The sequence below is a fragment of the Tremella mesenterica genome, assembly GCF_000271645.1.
Source record: "Tremella mesenterica DSM 1558 unplaced genomic scaffold TREMEscaffold_14, whole genome shotgun sequence".
NCBI lineage: Eukaryota > Fungi > Basidiomycota > Tremellomycetes > Tremellales > Tremellaceae > Tremella > Tremella mesenterica.
This window is the reverse complement of record NW_006711238.1, coordinates 17,194-36,295: the sequence shown is the minus strand read 5'-3', so window position 1 is coordinate 36,295 and position 19,102 is coordinate 17,194. Positions and strand designations below refer to the sequence as shown.

Below are 19,102 nucleotides of genomic sequence, written 5' to 3'. Positions count from 1 at the left end.
TATTGAATTCAAAAGATATGCATGATGATATTTTGTAAATCTATTTATTTCTCTCCATCTTTCAACCTCCATTCCTCTTCTAGCTCCAACGTCCAACTAAATCCTTTTTCCCAGATGTGATCCTCATCTACTCTATTCCGAAAAATGTAGGAAGATAGAGGGTATGAAATGTCTATATCACACCCCATCCGTCTCATAAGCAGCAGTATGTATACTGACCGATCTACCCGAAGGATCACTCGAAACCCCCCATTCTTGTTTAGGTATCCATCTAACAGCCGTACTAGCAGCAGCTTTACTTGGGAAATGTCCTTCAAACATTTCTCTAATCCAATAAGCTTCTTTTGTATCAGGAGTATCAATTTCCCATCTTTCTTTCCTTTTTGAAAACTTTTCATCCGATATGATTTTTTCAGAATATTCTTTCATCCCGTCGATCCAAGCGTATCCTACTCCATCTGAAAATTGTTCTTTTTGTCTCCATAAGATCGAATCGGGTAAATAAGCTTTACCATCAGGTGAACAATCGAATGCTTTTCTTAATATATATTTCTCCATTTTAGGTCTTCCTTCAGAATCGATCTTTTGAGTTTTACCTTTTGAAAACATTTTTGATTCAGGTTCAATGTTCATTGATACTTCTAAAAAAGATTTATCGAGGAATGGTACACGTGCTTCTAAACCCCATGCCATTGTTGATTTATTGGCACGTAGACAATCGGCTGTATGAAGGTTTTTAACTCTTTTAACACATTCTTCGTGGAAATCTTTTGCGCTAGGAGCTGCGTGAAAGTATAGATAGCCTGGGGAGTTAGTTCTGAGATGTTTGATGCATTCACTTGCTGGAAGAGTTATTCGTAGGAAAGTGAAAATTGATCTGTTGGTGATGATATATATAGCATGGAAGTTAGAGAAGGAAGGAAAGGGCAGAAGAGAGGAAAGAAGAGAAGGGAAAGGGAGAAGGGGAAGGGAGAAGGGAGAAGGGAGAAGGAAGAAGGGGGAGGAGGGATGGATAAAGAGAAAGAATAGCCTGCGGGGAAATAAGAAAAACAATCGACCCACCCCCAAAGATCTCATCACTACCTTCACCAGACAAAACCATCTTGACACCCATAGCTTTGATCTTCCTACTCAACAAATACATAGGAGTACTAGCTCTAACCGTAGTCACATCATAAGTTTCCAAATGCCAAATAACTTCCGGAATAGCATCCAATCCTTCTTGAACCGTAAAGTTATAAGTATGATGTACGGTTCCCAACCAATCCGCGGCTTTTTGAGCAGCTATCAAATCTGGTGCACCGGGTAAACCGATAGCGAAAGAATGTAATCTTGGCCAACTTGCTAAAGTGATTTCTTCATTAACTTCTCTTCCTTCTGATAAAGCTAATTTCCTTTCTTTCCTTAAAACATCTTGTTGTTCTGCTAATTTATCCGTTTCTCTTGCAGCTATAGAAGCTATCAAACTACTATCTAATCCACCTGAAAGAAGTACACCATAAGGTACTTCTGACATTAAACGTTTACGTACGGCCGCTTCTAATGTTTCACGAAGTAGTTTATAATCCACTGGATTATGAGGTATTATACCTTTATCTGTATCCCACCATGTTGGATGGAAATATCGTACGGTTTTTTTAGTTAGGGAATCGTAATAATGTCCAGGTGGAAAAGAAATCAAATTATCACAATCTTCATCCAAGGTTTTCAGTTCGGAAGAGAAGAAGAGAGTTTCAGGTTGAGAAGAATGATATCCCATGTAAAGGGTTGTGATACCGATCGGATCACGTGCGGCTATGAGACGAGAGGGAGTTACGGAAGTGTCGAGTAGGACGAAGGAAAACATTCCATCCAGCATGTTGCAAAGTTCGGGACCGTGTTCTTTGTACTGAAAGTCAGTGGATCTTTCAACTTTTCAACCCTTTTTGACTTGGCGTGTCCATCTCTTTTAACTCGACGTGTTCACCAATGTACAAGACTCAGACTTGATTGGCCAGGCAGCATGGGGTAGAGCAATCAGGAAGGGTGAGAAGAGCCCTCCAGCAGAGACACAAACGAGACGAAGAAAGTCCGAATTGTGAACATAAACGAGACAAAGATAGCCCGGATTGTGATAAGAAGAGTTCACAACAACCCACCAAGTGCATGATGACCTCGCAATCCGAATGCGTCTTGAATGTAGCTGGTTGTTTGAGACTTTTCCTCAATGCCAAATGATTGTAAATCTCCCCATTGACAGCAAGGATGATAGTTTCATCTTCGTTGACCAAAGGTTGAGCACCGGTATCTGATGATTAGCATCTTCTCTCTATATCCATCGCGCATCTCATTGACAAAACTTGCACTATCCTGCTCTCCCTCGGTTACCAAGCAAATCATCACCCCCTGATAGGAATGAGGCCCATGCGTCCAGCCTTGACTTACAACACATGATTTATACAACTCATTCTTAAAACACTGAAGAAGCAAGAAGGAAACTCACCAACACCGACAATGGCCAAACGTTCATGTACCATTATACTATCTTTTGCCATGTAACATCCCGACCAATCCGGACCCCTATGACGTTGTTTCTTTGACAAAGCGATGGCTCTAGGACGAAAAGAAGCCAGATCACCTTGATGGTTATAACAACAGAATATCCCACACATGGTTGGATATGTATGAGAGGATGAGGTGTTGTATATGTATGACTGGGTATACTGTACGAGTAGGGTTGAAAGATGAAAGAGTGAAAGATTGGAAAATCCGCTCTGTTCTTTTTTTTGAGTCAACTTTTAGGTACCGGTTGATCCGATGAATATTACGTAAACATACACCCGGTAGTTGCGACTATCACCGACGCCACTCGTCGCTTTCTCACCCACATTCAAAGGTATCTTACTCTACTCTACTCTATCTCCCATACAACCAATCTCGCCTTCTATCACAACCCCCTTGATCATAACCCTTTCTAGTCATACGTATCCTGGTCTGTGTGGGATAAGGGGAGAAGGTGGATCATCGTACTGGGCGATATAAAAGACACTACCCATAACATGCCCACCGAATCAACCCCACCAGTCCCACCCCAACAACCTCCATCTTCTCAAGGTAACATCATCAAATGTACAATCTGCGGTACTGGTTCACTAGCTTCTCCTTCTCGCAATCCTACCAACGATGTAGTCGTCTTATCCGACCCTATCGAACGGATATGTGGTGGATGTACTCGAGCGACACAACTCCGTGTCGACTCGCAACGACAAGATTATGTGGAGGTTGATCATCGTACCTCCGTCAATGTGGATTTAGAACAGCACATCTCAACCCTCAGAGTGGACGATGCTGGGGGTAGAGAGGCGAGTTTGGAGGAGAATCATCAGGACTTTCTGCCCTCTTCACAAGATTCAAACACGAGAATCGTCAATAATGTCATTCTTCCACTCAATCCATCACATCAATCATTACAACCTCAATCACTCCCCACTCAACCGATACAAGCATGGGTGACTTCAAACCATCCACAGACTCCACATCATGTCGCCTCCCCACAAACATCCATCTCTCCTCACAATTCTTTCCCTGTCAATGCCGCCTCAAGTGTTGCGTCTGGACCCACGTCCGCGCCCACACACGACACCATCATTCCGTCCAAACATATCAATCACCCTCCCAACCCGACCCAACTCCCTCGTCTTCTCAGTGAAGACAACTTGGGACACAGCTCTCAAAACAAACTACCCGACCCTCTTCTCGATATCACATCCACACGTATCCCTTCTATAGGCAGAGGCGCCCTTCATCCCGGCTCCATCTTCCGTGGCACCCAAACTTCCGGAAGATCGGCGTATGACGTCGAAGTAAAGCTTCTAGATGTAAACTTTACCGAATCGACATTATCAGGTTTTCTTTCCATTTCTCATCTGACCGACGCTCATCCTCAACTCACCACATTTTTCACGGCTGAAATCATCGGACCACAATTCGGTTTCATTACCGGTACGAGATACGGTGCTACGGAACATGATGATATGAGACATTGGGGTAGGTTTGAGCAATTTAGAAGACCAGCTACGAAGGCGGATATAGTGAGATCGGAGATGTTATTCAGGGATCCGATACCGGATAGAAGTAGGGGGGAGAGTACAGCTAAAGAAAGGGATTTTGTTTTTTTAAGGATTAAGGAAAGGTTTTTAGTACCGGATCATACTGTCAAAGATATCTCTGGTGCAAGTTTTGCTGGTGAGTAGCTGCTCTCTCCCATTACCGCTATATCATCGTATCACTGAATCACGTTGTCGTTCGTAATGATACTACGAAAAATAGTATACTGATGAGCAGGCTTTTACTTCGCAATGGTTGATCTTTCTCCCACGTTAGGCCAAGAAACTCAACTCTGTCCCCCTTCCCCCATCCCTGCTTCCGCCAGCGTTGTGGTCCCCGGTAATCGACCGCCAGTCTCACCTCTATCACCCACAAGTCCAATGGCTCGCCGAGCTTCAGCGGGGAATTTAGATAGTAGGTCATCGAGTGTTGGGGATGTACCACGAAGACGAAGAGAGAGCTCTGGGAAAATAGCTGCTATGACGCCTAGGGGAGAGGCTACCTTACGGGGGGTGAGTATCTTTCAAGACCCCCTCATATCTCTCTCTTTATCATGACACTTCATTGTTCCACCCTCGTCCATTCCTTTGACTCATGGCTGAGATTTAACCCGTTTTTGTCGATCGATGATGAGTGTGAATAGGTGCTGACTTGCAGTACTACTTTCATTCCCTCAATCAAGAACCTTTCCAAGAGTTGTATTTGACTCATGTACCAAATCGAAGTCGTAGTGCTGTGGAATTACGCTGAGCGATAGTTCCTATGATCTGTGTGTATCTGGATGAAACATACTATGAACGGTGGATCTTGCTCGTTGTGGATTTGAGACGATGGACGGATGAAAGGTGATCTGTGAATAAATGGACGGGGGAGGGGTCGATGGTCATGTGAAGGGTGTATAGGTACGTAGAGAGTTGTACAAAAGGTTGTATAAGGTGTGAATGCATGAATCGGGGATCTACTATTATACCTTTTTTCCATACTACTCTCCCACGTCAATCATGTCCTCTACGATGTATGAAGAGAACGAATGACAGACTTTTCCAACTTTGTCACATCATTACTTGACTTTTGACTGGTCATTTCAAACGTTCCTTTCAAACATTCTCCACTTCAACTTTAACTTTTCCTCATCTTTCTCATCTTTACTGACCTTTCCCTATTACCCCTCTTTCTCACACATATCGTTGGATCTACATTCCAAGTCTTAGTTTGACTTCTTCATGGAAAGGAAGAATAACCGACGAGTCAATATGAAAAAACCTAAACATATCGAATCCAACGTTAAACCACGTATACCACCTATCCCTCAAAAAGATTCTTACGATCGATTGACTTTCACTCTTCAAGCTTCTTTATACCTCCAAGCTACTTCTATCTACTCTTCCTCAACCGTCCCATCCAGTCTCCCACAAGTACCCGCCGACAAATACTCAAGATCTTCAACTTCAATCCCGAAGGGAAAAGTGGGACATGCGACAGAGTCAGATAGTGTTGAGTCCGAACGTAAAAGTCCGAGGTCTTCATGTACGAAGGATGTTTCCGGGAGGTCTGACTCTGGGAGAGAGTTGAAGCAATGGCTTGAGGAGAGTAGAAATATTCATAAAGATGTGAAGAATGTTTCTCGGCCAAGTCCAGATTCTAGGAAACATACGAAGAGTACCGAAGTGGAACAAGGACGAATAGCTGATGAGAGGAGAAAACGGAGCAATATTTCAGAAAGTTCGAGATATGATGGAGCTGGAAAAAATTCAAGTGATGAGATTTATAGGAAACGAAGTAATACAGAATATGGAAAAGTAGAATATGTCTTGGCTCAATTAGGTAGAGAAGCAATGAAACAAGGTAAGATTATGGTAAAACATGGTCAAATGAAATTGTAAGTGTTCTTTCTCTTTTTGTTTCATTGCTTTTCATACAACCCTCCCACTCCCAAAAGATGTCTATCATTCCTGGTATCTCAAACTGAACATTTTAAATGTCTTTAAAAACTCTCTTTCATATCCCTTGATCATCAATTCCAAATATACCTTAACTTTTCTGGTTCTGGGAAACATTGACGACTTTTTTTTTATCGTATTCCGTAATAAATATCGAGACACAGATATCTTTTCAGAGGATTCATAATGGGTTTGAGATTGATAGTTAGAGATCCGGGGTTGAAACGGAATATTTGTAAACAATGTGGGACAGTTTTGATTCCTGGTTTAACTCTCAAAGTTAGGAATAGACGTGAGTCATCTCAAAACTACCCTTTCTCCTTCCGAGTGATATCTCTGTATTTCTACTATAGAATCCTGAGTGTTCAATTCATCGCTCCCCGCAGTCTACACTCTACCCTTTTATCTTATATTAAATGCTTGTCATCCTCTTCGACCATTCTCACCGTCCCTATATCACATTTCCTCTCATCTGACATCACCTTACGTCTCGTCACAGTCTTCAAAATTGCTACTACGAATGTACCACCTCCCCATCCTTTTTCTGGTCCTTGACGACATGGTCGAATGATCTTTTCTTGATGGTCTTAGGTGCTGTTTTACTTCGATATTCAAGTGACACATGGGAATTGGGGATTGACCAAATAGCAAACAAAACTCATATTACACGTACCACCCACACTTGTCTCTTTTGCTCTACACAACGGTCCATACCTTCTCCTCCTATCCTTCTCCCACTCTCCATACCCCCCGTCCCTTCGTCCGCCGATCTGCACAACATTACTGGAACAACATCAATCTCAACACTCGCCAATACATCCACTTCGATCGTCTCAATGGGCTCAACCGTTCCTGCGGCTCCTATCTCTGCTATTGGAATACGAGAAGAAGCACAGTCGGAGAGAAAAACTTTCGATGGACCTGTAAGGAGGAAGAAGAGGGAGAGAATGATGAGAAAGACTAAATTGGCTTTTCATACATACGAAGCTTCCCTCCCGACATCTGACATATCTGCAAGTACGACAAATCCCCACGACAAAGAAGCGAACTCGGTGATCCTTGTCTCTAGCAACCAAACTCTATCGACGAGTACGTCAGAAAAGGATAGAGAATGGAAGAGGAACACGGGAAAAGTAAAGATGGGTGATAAGGTAGCCCCGATGAGTGGGGAGCAAGGGGATGAAAGGAATGGAAGGGATGGTAAAAAGGGACATCGATTATGGGTAAACGGGGAAGAGGTTCATGGTTGGGGTATTGGTGTTCCATCTTGATCAAAAATCCATTTCTTATTCATCATCCGAGTCGACTTTGGGACGGAGAAGTAGTATCTGATCATAGATCATGATGTCATGTTTGATATCGTTAGACGATATGCACATCTGATTACATGCACTACGAGCAACCCATATGAACACTTTACCACACTGACCACCCACTTTCATGCCATACGAGAACAGTCTCAAACTCCTCTGTCCAACGTGACAGTTGACCTTCTTCGTAAATGTCCGACCTATATCTCAGTGAAAAATGAAGTGAGAAGTGAAAAATGAAGTGAAGAGTGAGGAGTGAGGAGTGAAGAGTGAAAAATGAAGTGTGAAGAGTGAAGAGTGAAGAGTGAAGAGTATGTATCGTAGGTCGTAGATCATGTGAAGTGTGAAGAATGAGATAATGTAATGATGTAGAAATGTAGAAGTATATGTTGTGAAGTTGAAGATATATAGATGATGAAAGAGTTAAAAGAGTAAGAAAAGTAAGAAAGAATAAAGGTAAGTAAGGTAGAAAAAGAGAGAAAAATCACTTTCCTCTCTCCTATTTACAATTACAACTTCCACAAGGACATAACAAACAACCTAATCCATAACCACAACAAAACAATTTATTCCACCATGCTGGTTTACCTTCATGTGAAGCATCACCAGGGTACCAATCTTGATATGTTTGATTTAAAGGTTTAGCCAGATCACTGATGATCAGTTTCTCTCTTCTCACTGAGATTCTTCTGCTCGTTCTTGAACTCATCATGGAAGAGTGGAACGGACAAGTCAAGAGTATAAATGAACAGAGTAAGTGTGAAATGGTAAGTGAGAAAAATAATTGAATACGAATCAAAATAGGAATAAGAAGATGAATGAGGGTGTGAAATTAGTTTTATCACAAGGGAGACAGAAAAGAGCAAGAGGAACATAATTTCCCCCCCAACTCTTGAGATTAAACAAGTAAGAGGAGTACGAAAATTAATGTGTAGAGGGAAAAACACAACCCATAGTCGTGTTTTTATTTGGAATATGATATGATATGAAGAAAAAAACAAGGAGAAGAGACATACTCTCTTTGACCAGGGATTTGATCAACGGCGGTAGTTGAGCTTCCTCCAGATATACTTCCTTCACCCGGATTCTCCATGGATATAGTATTAGTAGGAGACGAAGTTATCATTTGTTTCGTTGCTGGTGGTGGAGTATGTATGTAAACAGGTGGAGGAGATACACTAAGTACTATCAGTTTCTTTGTTGTTCTCTTTCCTTCTATTCTTCTTTTTTCCTCTTTTCTTTCTCCTTCTTCTCCCATCTATCATCACTAACATAAAATCACTCTTCCTAACTGACATCTAATTGGGATATACTCAATCCCGAAATACTCGGACGTCGACTCTGGTGAAACGACAACGCTCATAGGGAGTGAACGAGAAACATGTGAGCAGAAGGATGAAAGATGAAGAGTGTTCGTTTCTAGTCCAAGTGGGATTACTGTAGTAAGATGACAAGAGTGTCAGAAGGGTAAAAATGGGAAAATAACTCACACGCTGATACGTTGTCCTTTTGTCGTAATCTCAGTAGGTGTGACAGATCCAGACATCTTGAGAGTTTTTTTCTTTTACGATCGTTTTCTCTATTATCAAGTTTTTGATTATCAGAAAAGTTAGAATGTCAAGGGTGAATTGAGTAAGAGGTGAAAGTAGGTGAACACTGATTGAAGAAAGTACGAGAAAGAAATCAAGAATGAAAGTCTATCAACCACCTCAACTCGAGAACAAAGAACTGACCGTACAGACGAGCGGAGAATGAAGGGTGTGGAACGTCAATAATAAGTAGGGGTTTGGAATGAAGGGAAATGAACATAAAGGATGGTAAATGTCATACTCGTATCAGTTGTTCGTCTCATTTTTCAGATGATTGAATGGTTCAGAGATATCGGGTCGGGAAGTTATTGCACATGAGCATCTTCTTCTTCATTGAATGTGAGGAGAGGGGTGAGGACTGAGGAATGAGCAAAAGGAGAGATGCAAAGACGAAAAGAGATATGGAAATATTAGGATTAAAGAGATACAGTACATCTCCGAAAACTCAAAGGACGATGATGAATTGATGTTGTGATTATGATCTTGCGAAAGAAGCTTGTTTCATGTTGTATTGCCAGATTTGCCCGGAGGAATAAAAGTTCCAGCTACCATACACAGGTTTCGAGGTGTGTAATGGGTTTTGGTTATTGGGGTACGTTTTGTTCGATATGTGGAGAGAAGATCAGAACTGTTTGTCAGTTTTCATCCCTCAATTCTTGTAAGTGTTGTCAAGCTCTGGGTCTATCACTTGACATGTTGTACCATCCAGTCTTCCCTGAGGCTACCATGGCTTGCTTTGTCCGACTACCATATCAGGTAGCATTGAAAGAGTGCAGATCTGGGACGCAAAGAGTAGGTACGCGATGTGCGATGGGTGGTAACATGGACAGATTTCCACTGCATTTACTAGATCTCCTGGGTGAGGAAGACCACTCGGAAGATTGGGTAAAAAAAGTCAAGGTAACAAACGGCAAAAAGACTGTGGATGACTAATGAAACAAACAAACTCACGTTTGAGGTACGTTATCCCATTCTATTTCCCCTTGTCCCATAGGTAACTCTCCCCTTTCCAAACCCAACCCATCTAATCCATTCCCACTTTCTCGCCTCGTCCCATCATCCGTTCTCGCATTCGATCCACGTTCTCCACCGGCAGATTTAACATCCCAACATCTCACGGTACAGTCCAAACTACCAGAAACGAGCATTGATGATTCTGAAGAGAAGGTAAGGGAGGAGATGGGTCCTCGATGACCGGTCATAGTTTTGATAGGACGGGATGAACCGAGGTCCCATAACCAGATATTACTGTCGAGGCCTGTTGCGTCATTCAGATTTCACGAGATTCGACTTCGACGTCAAGTAGGCGTGGTGATAGACCGCAGGAGGAGAAAGGATAGGACAACACTGCGTTGGAGGGGAAAGAGGTACAGCACAGTTGACGGGCCTTTCACATGAGACAAGATAAGGAGAGATGGTCATGCGGACAGTATTCAGAGGTCATGAGGAAGAAGGGGAGGGGACTAAAAGAGTTTATGACATACCGGCAGAAGCGAGCATTTTCCCATCTGGACTGATTGCCAGAGTCGTCACTGCATCCACATGCCCTAAAAACAACCTGATACAAGCCCCTCTTTGTACATCCCACAGTCTACAGGAGGCATCGTTAGATCCCGTAGACAAGTACAATGAATTCGGGTGGAATTTGACGCACTGTTATCAGCCATGTGTCTCTCTTCCTCTCCTTAATCACACCAGGACGAGCTTGAATGGGTCCATCTACAAGAGACAGCCTATCAGGCATTGTGATCGTAATTGAGCTCGAGATGTAACTTCATTTCGGTGACAAGGAGTGTGGGGGGTGCAAGTGAAATACGTCAAGCACTCACATTAACATCTGATAAATGTCCCGTATACATCCTGACAGGAGATACCCGATCAGAACACCATAATCTCGCTGTCCTATCTCTACTTGCTGTGGCGAAATACACCCCCATCGGTCCCCATTCCACATCCCATACGGGATCACGACCATGACCTCTATAAGCGACGAGGTTGGTATATGTGTCAAGAGACCAAAGACGGACTGTTCCGTCTTGTGATGCTGATAGGAGGGAGGAGGGTGAAGAGGCGGAACCATTCAGTGGGTCGAAAGAGAGGGAGTAAACGGGTCCCGAATGACCGATGAGTTTTCGCATAGGTAGACCTTCATCTTCTACTAACGAACCGGATAGTGGGTCTACTCTTAGTAATCCTCGGCACGTCTCTAGGTTTCGTCCCATTCACCGAAGGCGGATGCCCATGGCTTTCAGGTAGACATGGTGAATTTGGGTCGAGTGTCGATGAGAGTGAATAGACGATGGAAGTGTATAAAATGATCGTACTTACCGACAGACTTTGCCTTCAACTTTTCACCTTTGAGATTCCACAGTCTGATGCAGCTCTCCGGTGAGCCCGCTGCCATGAGAGAGGAATCCGGTGAGAATTCGATCGACGAAGCTCTGCCCCTTAGCATACGCCGATGAAAGTCGATACCCGTTTCTGAACTCACCCTTCCCCATTGTCAAAGAGAGTAAATGCCACAATACTAGGTAGTATCGGTGTACTTGGTCCAGCAGCATTGGGATCCGTTCCCAACCTGATCATTTTCCTTCTATCCCTTACCGCTTCCACCTCTCGTTTCAGATCCGCTATTCTGAAAACAGCCGGTAAAGGAGGTACAGTCTCTCCCTCTTCTGGACTGATCAACTCGGGGTCAACATCCGGTTCAATCTTGATCTCATGAACTACCATCGGTCTTGGTGTTTCGTCCCCAGAATGCATCTCTACATCCCCGTTCATGTGACCGTTCCATTCCACTTGTCCATCCGATCCATTACCATTTGGAGGGGACGAATGACCGTTTACGCCGTTGGTTCGAAGATCGTCATCTTGTAGAGTTCGAATCACTTGTTCCTTGAGTTTTTCCCTCATAGGCGCAGGACCCAATTTTAATTTACCAGTATTGTTGAAAGTTTCTACGGACGAGGTGGAAGGGATGACAGAGGCAAGGAGTCCAGAAGAAGAGGCGATGGTGATTTTGTCGAGTGGTGTAGATTGTTCAGACACTGAATGTTCAGCTGCAGGGAAAGAAGAGAGGATAAAAGGACTGACCTTTTAGAGTGATCCTACTGAAAATGATACCTTTTACGGCCTCTTTGGCGCGGCCAGAGGGAGTTTGGAGTCCAGATTCCCATTCGTCGTCAAGACCTGCCCCACTGAGCCATTGTAATACTAAATCATGAGGATTGCGTGACATTGTGATGGTATATTTCTCGTTTCTACCTATCAGCCATAGCCTTCGTTGAAGTAAGGGACGAACAGTAGTCGTTGACAGAAAGGATTAGAAGAGAGATGTTGGCGGTTTTTTATTGATGAAAGAGTTGCAATATCTTGAGGATGTTGAGGTTGATGTGCGCTACTATGTTTATCGAAGAATTCTCGAGCTTTGCATCAGTATCATTGATCTACTAGGACGTTTTGCAGGATTCACCTGCTCTGGTAAACCCGAAACTCATGAGGTCCAAGTAGGTGTGAATGAAGATGGGATAGGACAAAGCATCCAGTTCCACCTTGTGGTCAGCATTGTCATTCCCTCATGGCTGTATATGAGAGAACGACTAACCCTCCACATCTCCAAACCCCTGTCAACCCATCGTCTGAACCTCTTATAACCCTCACTCCTATCTGAAGGATCCAACAGACTCTCCTGATTGACAGCCACATCATCATCCCCTTCTCCTTGAGCGGCGGCTCCAAACTTCTTCTGCATCTGCTCGACGATATACCTCGCCTGAGCCTCAAACTCGGGAGTTATGAGATCGGATAAAGCGGAGGCGGAGACAGCCTGTGCCTGTGGTATATTCCTCTTGAGTGCAGATTCTATAGGAACAGGTCCCGGAGCTCTGACAACAGCTTCTCTATCTTGTCTCGCATCTTCGCTTCCATCGACATCGCGTTCATCGGGAAGATTGGCTTTGAAAGTCGCGAGAACCTTGTCGAACCCATGTTGCTGGAGGTAGCCCATGACAAAGTGACGCAGCAGATTCGGGTCCGCTCTGGAGGATGTAGCATGGTCGGATGAGCTTGCACCTGGCTCTTGTTGGTCCATGATGGAGAGTATAGTCAGTAACAAGGATGTGAGATGGATGTATAGAGGCAAGTTCAATAAGGGAGAGTGTGGGGAGGGGGAGTGATACTGATAGTGGGGAAAGTGTAAGTGACGTGGATTAAATGAGTTTCGCGCTCGGACCTCCCTTCCGCAACCATCTCCCCCACCACGCACACACACTCTCCTTCCCCACCTTGTATCTATCACACTCTCATCCTCCTATCATCCCCTATAACCTCTTCTAACCCTCACGTGTCTCTCTGATATTCTGATACAGAACTCATTGCTGACACTAACATGTCTACTCAAGCCAGTCCTGATCCATGGTCATCTTCTTTCCGTTCCCCCTCTCCCACCTCGGACGATGACAACATCGGAGACGTTCCTCTTTACTCACACACTCTCTCTCGGGACGCTCAACTTGCAGCTGATCTCAATCTCAACTCGCGTGAAGATCGAGCAATCTTCAAAGAAACACCCTTCACACTAGCCTCTTCACGAGGAAAGAAGAGCCTCCCTCCTTCCTCTCATCCAGATGGATGCCTCGCAGGGGTCCGAGCTCGCGAGGAAGAAAAGAAGAAAGCTAGAGGGAAGAATATAGAGGATGAACCGTGGCGAGCCGCAAGGTCTAACGATCCTTCTTCGTGGTGGAAGAGAAAGAATTCAGTTTGGACTGACGCCCATGGTAATCCCGTGGCTAGCGAAAAAGGGGCGCCTACAAAGAAACAAAAGACTGTCCTCGAACGTGTAGACGAAGTCATCGAGAAGAAACCCAGGGGTAAGAAGAAGACTAGTAAGGAAACGCAAATGGATAATGTCAAGAAGAAGAAGAAAGACGAGGTTGTAAAATTTGGGATGCTACGTCAGTTTCTCTACACCTTTCCTTCCGCTCACCGATGCAGAGGTCAGCAAAATCAAACTGGATCCCCCATGCTGACTCTCAGCAAAAGATGCAAAGCCTAATGACGACTTTCCCGTGCTTCAAGGTCTTGAGAGACAACAGAAGTTACCACTCAAGACCAAGGTCACTAAACCCTCCATAACAAGACACATATCAACTGATTCCACTTCCAGTCTACCCCCTCTCAACCTCGATGAACTCATTCAAGGACCTACTAAATCTACTCAACTCAAGAAAACCAAACACACCTTCAAACCATCGCGTGCTAAACCTTCACCAGACGATAACGATTCTGACGTCCCTGAAGAAGTTAACAAGAAACTCACAGCGTCAAAATACTTTGACGCACTTCAAAAACCAAAAAGATTGAACTCCGATCTCCAGATGACCTCTCAACTTCCTTCTTTGAGACACTCAGGTCTTACTGACCCAAGTCAAAATATCCAAACTCCACCTGACACATTCTACTCTCTTCACAATACTCACGTAGAACAACCTTCAACCATCACACACCTATCTCACGATCTCAAACTGAACACGTCATCTTCAAGCGAAGTTCCTTATAGTTCCCCTCTCGCATACAAGAATAGGTCTCAAGAGATAATATGTCCTCTTCCAGTTAAGGTAGGTCACATGCACCGTTTATCGAATTATGACGATGGTCCGGATTTCAGTAGGAATCAGGCTCAAGACAGTGAGCATCTATTGTCCCTTTGGTCTTTACTGCACCAACTCGTATTCTGTAAACACGTCCTTCGGCTGATCTTCAGAACCTACCGCGGACTATGAAGATCGACATGTTCAAAATCAACTACAATTCCCCTCCGTCCGTAAACGGGCCAATGTGAATTTTGGCAAACAAGAAGATGATGACCCATATAATCACCCAGCATTTAGAACCGAAGAATTATTTGATACATTACGTCCTAAGAAAGTGATGAAAAGTCATAACGATACCTCCACCCATCGGTATCCCAACTCTCAACAGAACGATACCTTCAGAAACCCTGTCAGGTCCAATAAATTCATCCCCCCATTATCCACATCTGTCACAAACAAACCAAACGTGAATGTCCCTACAGTGAAGCCTTTGTCAGCTTATAAAGCAAAGATCACATTCTTCACACCTTCGGCGTTGAACGGGGAAGAGGATGAAACTGCTCATTCGCCGGTACACGCGAGACAAATGAACAGAGGATATGAAAGAAGTACTCAGCCGAATCATCATCGTGGAGGTGTTGATAACGACCTTCAACTATCTCCTTTGGTGCAAGGCAACAGTATGAGACGTATGGAGATGGACGATGATAATTACGGTACTGACATAAAAATGAGAAGCCATCAAAACGATCTTGATATGGACGGGAATCCGAAAAGATACGTCAGCAAGGAAGAACCAAAGATTTACTCGATGACCAGAGTTGGAAATTACCAGGGGAAAACGTCGCTGGATAGAGGGACGAATAATACGAGTAAACATAATGATCATCATTACCCAACCAAACCTGCTTACGCTTCACCGGATTGGAAAGATCAATGGCGTACACAAGCTTCTACTTCGACATACGTTCCGGAAGATTCGCAGTTTCAGAAGAGACAGGAAAGGTTAGGAAAATATCAACTTCCACCAGTGAGGTTGTCAATGGAACAAGGAACTGGAAGGGCGTTTGGTTGGTGACAAGTTTGGAATAGTGAGTTGCACTCGTATGAAGTGTTTATATGCTGATGTCGAAGTTGGTCTTACACAAATTTTATCCAACTGGTTTATTTATCAATCACGATGAGGGGTTTGGGATGAGAGAATGGGTAGAATAGACTTGGAAGTCAAGTTGGGGGATTGAGACGAGAAACGGAGAGGGAATGTGTGAGTGAGTAGAGAGGAGGGGCAGAATCATGGCAACGAGGAGAAGACCTAGAGACCTAGATGAGAGTCCAGAGAGAACGGAGATGACATTCATACCGGGTGATGAGAAGAAGGGAAAAGAAGTGGAGAGACGGTCGAAATCTCAATGAGCAGGTACAAGTACAATAGTGAAAAAGGGAAGATTCACCAAAATAGGGAAGAGATTGTACATGATCATGTCAGGGGTGAAAGTTGGGTATCAAGGGTTTTATATAAGGAAATATCATCACGTATCTGAAAACAGTCTCATCATGTATCATGTACCTTATACAACATACACCATGCAACATACATCATGCAATATTTGCCATGCAACAAGCAACAAGCAACATACACCATGCAACATGTGATTTCTCATGTAAAAACAATGTAAATACATAAAAAAATAATCACAAATCAGAATCTATAATATTTCAAAATGGTTTACGTTGAGAAAACTTTCTAAGAGTTTCTTGTATCATATTCTCATCAGGATGAACTAATTCTCTTCTGAAAACACCTGGATAATCTCTTTCGATTATCTATATCCTTGTTAGATTGTTTTTCTTTGGTGTTTATCATATAAATAAGGAGGGAGGGTCCAAGGAAGTAAGAAAGAAAGAAAGAAAGAAAGAAAGAAAGAAAGAGAGATGAAAACGTACTTCGTATCGCTCAGGATCTATTTCCGCCAAACGTCTAATTTTGTTAGTTTCCTCCTTATTCGAAAAGAACTTGAACGTGTATCAATGATACATGGTCATATAATCATCGTGGACAGCGTACTTTCACGAGGAATGACGTTTAGCTATTCGAGTATTACTTGAATGACGGTTGAGATGTGGATGATAGGAATGAATATTGGAGGTTTTTCATCATTGATTATTGTATTTCCTTGAGCGTGGGAGGGGGGAGGGGGGAGAGTAAGATCCTCGGAAAGAGAAATAATACTCACTCTGGGTCTTCGGCAACACAAACGAATAAAGCGTCGATACCAGCAGCCTATGGGATTAGAACAATTCTCATCATACAACTTCCCCCGCGCTTACACGGCAACTTCAATCTACTATTTGTCTGTCATGCGTGCATGAACACAACACGACACACGAGGATATTTCTGGTGATGGGCTAGAATACTAGGGATAGGAGGATCGACTGATTGGATGATTGGACAATCGGACAAGTTCGATAGTTTTGGTTGAAACACACCAAAATGGGAAAGTATAGAAAGATGAGAAGAAAGAGTGCAAAAACTTACAAGGGCGGAACATAATGTCCAGGAAGTGATAGCAGTCAAGAAAAATGCGTAAATGGTTATGACGCTGATTATCAGTTTACGGATCCCAACATAATTAGAGACGATTTGAAACCTGTGAGAGAGGAGGGAAGGGGAGAGAGAAAGAGGAGAAAAGGGGAACTCACACTTGTCCAACTTTATCAGCTACGGTAGTATCGGATAATTCTATCATCAGTCAACCTCTTCTGGACCATGCTTCTTCGCCACTTATCTCTCGTCAAACTTTCCTCCACCGGGTCACGACAAAGCATAAGTAATGGTTTTCAGATCGAAAGATAGCATGGATAAGAAGGAGAAAATGAATGAATGTGGGAGACCTGAGTGGGGTAAGTGTCGTGGGATGATAGATCGATTAGAGAAGTGAAGTGCACGTGAGAGGAGAAGAAAAACAAAACACTCACCATGCGCAGTGATAAATGCCAGAGCGGCTCCTACGACAGCAAATACCAATGTGCCCATGTTGAGTGCTAGTGTCATTAGTGGGATGATACTCACTCCACTTTAGGGAACGACAATGGACGAAACTCATTATGGACGCAATAAAGAAGTTGGGTTTGAAGGAAGGCACTGAGAAGACGGGGCACTCTAGGAGACGGAGAGGGAAGAGGGAAGAGGAAAGGGAGCAAGTACTTACCTCCAGAGACTAAAGCATCATTGACCATATCTGCCAGTCCTGGTTATCAGCTCACCAATACGGTGTATACATCACAGACACTATTTTGGCGAGTACGATAATCACAATTGAAGTGGAAGCACGGCAGTAGATCAGCAAAGACGTGAAGAGTGATCAAAGATAGGGGATAGAGTAGAGTAGTCAAGCGGTGTGTAGCAGAGTGAGACCACTATCTCCTCTAGAAATGTCCTAAACCAGGTAAAGTATGTAAATCCACCAGGGCAAGGGCAAGAAATAGGACTAAAGCTTGGAATAGCAGGAGGACGACAAGCTCACCTTTATGATTCTTTATTGCTGCTCCTAGCTTTTGTACTAATGCCGGATTATGCAGACGATGATTACGATGCAGAATACCTGAAGTGAAGAACTTGTTGGTATGACGCGAAGCTTGCATCTGAGTCAAGTCAGTGCTATCCTCTTAGCAGATAGTAAGGGATTCTCTCAGAACTACACCAGACTTAATAAGGCCGAGAAATGCTGACGAGCATGGATTAAACAGGAAACCCGATTCAGAGGAAGAGGAGGAAGGGAAGGAGAAAGTGTGAGAGGGAGGAAAACTCAAAGTTCATGACGGCTCACAAATGTCGATTCGAAACCGAGGTACTGCTTTTCCGTCCGAAGATTTCCTTCTTCATCATATGGATTTCCAACGGCTAATATTCTCAGCTGTCGCCTTGCTGTGAAGTAGAGATAACTCACCAAAGAAGATGCTATAGGAAAATACGTGTGAGTCTATTGAAAGTACGCGAAAGGTCAAGATACTCACAGGACGTCTAAATGTTAGCGCAAAAGAACCAAAGAATTGTACGTAGCGGACGCACATTTATTGAAAGTCTCTAACCATCTATCCAAGATAGACAAAAGCCATGCGAACTGAGTGAATCAGTTCGCCTATTGTGGTGTCTTCCAAGATCGCGAGAGGTGTAAGTGGTGGCACCAATGGAGTAGAGTGAAGGTAGACAAGCAGAGGAAGGAGATGGTGTATCAAGGGAGGGACATACGAGACAAGCCAGCCAACCAACTATGATATCAGCGAAGAAAAGCGATATAATGGTGAAAACTCACCGCACAATGTTCGGACTACCCAATGCAACGTTTCTATAGTAAGTACCAAAATACCGCCTGTAGCAAGTGTTCCAAGATGCCATATACTGAGTCTGAGAGCTCTGGCACACGATTGAAGTCTTGTATTGCCATAGTAATAGTAGCCTTACATATCAGCATGTATACTGTTCTTGTACTTTTGTCATTCTGGGAGTTTCATAATGGTGACAAGGTGAGAGATTGACGTACCTGCGTATGGACCACCACGCGATGGAAGTACGGACGACTATCGC

General features: G+C 43.6%; 7 protein-coding genes across 7 annotated transcripts in view; 3 read left to right on the top strand and 4 right to left on the bottom strand.

Annotated features, from left to right (window-relative positions):
• Window positions 1–6: 6 nt before the first annotated feature.
• Window positions 7–2,670, bottom strand: TREMEDRAFT_40804 (uncharacterized protein). The gene is made up of 4 exons (XM_007007451.1): window positions 2,483–2,670; window positions 2,139–2,287; window positions 1,063–1,888; window positions 7–803 (listed from the first exon to the last, which is right to left on the bottom strand). Exons 1-4 carry the CDS (start codon window positions 2,649–2,651, stop codon window positions 178–180), a joined length of 1,770 nt encoding a protein of 589 aa, XP_007007513.1. The 5' UTR covers window positions 2,652–2,670; the 3' UTR covers window positions 7–177.
• Window positions 2,671–3,038: 368 nt separating this feature from the next.
• Window positions 3,039–4,836, top strand: TREMEDRAFT_65283 (uncharacterized protein; the record flags this gene model as incomplete). The annotated part of the gene is made up of 3 exons (XM_007007493.1): window positions 3,039–4,224; window positions 4,324–4,598; window positions 4,744–4,836. 3 exons carry the CDS (start codon window positions 3,039–3,041, stop codon window positions 4,834–4,836), a joined length of 1,554 nt encoding a protein of 517 aa, XP_007007555.1.
• A 503-nt stretch (window positions 4,837–5,339) lies between these two features.
• On the top strand, window positions 5,340–7,297 carry TREMEDRAFT_65282 (uncharacterized protein; the record flags this gene model as incomplete). The annotated part of the gene is made up of 3 exons (XM_007007492.1): window positions 5,340–5,965; window positions 6,203–6,318; window positions 6,618–7,297. 3 exons carry the CDS (start codon window positions 5,340–5,342, stop codon window positions 7,295–7,297), a joined length of 1,422 nt encoding a protein of 473 aa, XP_007007554.1.
• Window positions 7,298–7,835: 538 nt separating this feature from the next.
• Window positions 7,836–8,882, bottom strand: TREMEDRAFT_65281 (uncharacterized protein; the record flags this gene model as incomplete). Its single annotated transcript, XM_007007491.1, has 4 exons — window positions 7,836–7,989; window positions 8,353–8,521; window positions 8,633–8,694; window positions 8,827–8,882. 4 exons carry the CDS (start codon window positions 8,880–8,882, stop codon window positions 7,836–7,838), a joined length of 441 nt encoding a protein of 146 aa, XP_007007553.1.
• A 544-nt stretch (window positions 8,883–9,426) lies between these two features.
• On the bottom strand, window positions 9,427–13,015 carry TREMEDRAFT_70068 (uncharacterized protein; the record flags this gene model as incomplete). The annotated part of the gene is made up of 10 exons (XM_007007581.1): window positions 9,427–9,553; window positions 9,877–10,183; window positions 10,410–10,578; window positions 10,755–11,104; window positions 11,254–11,366; window positions 11,417–11,972; window positions 12,019–12,185; window positions 12,227–12,350; window positions 12,398–12,476; window positions 12,530–13,015. The coding sequence occupies 10 exons, from the start codon at window positions 13,013–13,015 to the stop codon at window positions 9,427–9,429; spliced, it is 2,478 nt and encodes an 825-aa protein (XP_007007643.1).
• A 297-nt stretch (window positions 13,016–13,312) lies between these two features.
• TREMEDRAFT_65279 (uncharacterized protein) lies at window positions 13,313–15,594 on the top strand (the record flags this gene model as incomplete). The annotated part of the gene is made up of 3 exons (XM_007007490.1): window positions 13,313–13,877; window positions 13,960–14,610; window positions 14,687–15,594. The coding sequence occupies 3 exons, from the start codon at window positions 13,313–13,315 to the stop codon at window positions 15,592–15,594; spliced, it is 2,124 nt and encodes a 707-aa protein (XP_007007552.1).
• A 638-nt stretch (window positions 15,595–16,232) lies between these two features.
• Window positions 16,233–19,102, bottom strand: part of TREMEDRAFT_65278 (uncharacterized protein) — a gene marked incomplete at both ends in the record, with an annotated part of 6,568 nt that continues 3,698 nt past the window's right edge. The window contains 13 exons of the mRNA XM_007007489.1: window positions 16,233–16,340; window positions 16,461–16,494; window positions 16,751–16,797; window positions 17,054–17,117; window positions 17,218–17,257; window positions 17,494–17,559; window positions 17,727–17,765; window positions 18,042–18,159; window positions 18,345–18,438; window positions 18,532–18,538; window positions 18,587–18,638; window positions 18,767–18,786; window positions 18,831–18,974. Of these exons, the coding sequence (XP_007007551.1) occupies window positions 16,233–16,340; window positions 16,461–16,494; window positions 16,751–16,797; window positions 17,054–17,117; window positions 17,218–17,257; window positions 17,494–17,559; window positions 17,727–17,765; window positions 18,042–18,159; window positions 18,345–18,438; window positions 18,532–18,538; window positions 18,587–18,638; window positions 18,767–18,786; window positions 18,831–18,974 (833 nt within the window). The remainder of the gene's footprint in view (window positions 16,341–16,460; window positions 16,495–16,750; window positions 16,798–17,053; window positions 17,118–17,217; window positions 17,258–17,493; window positions 17,560–17,726; window positions 17,766–18,041; window positions 18,160–18,344; window positions 18,439–18,531; window positions 18,539–18,586; window positions 18,639–18,766; window positions 18,787–18,830; window positions 18,975–19,102) is intronic.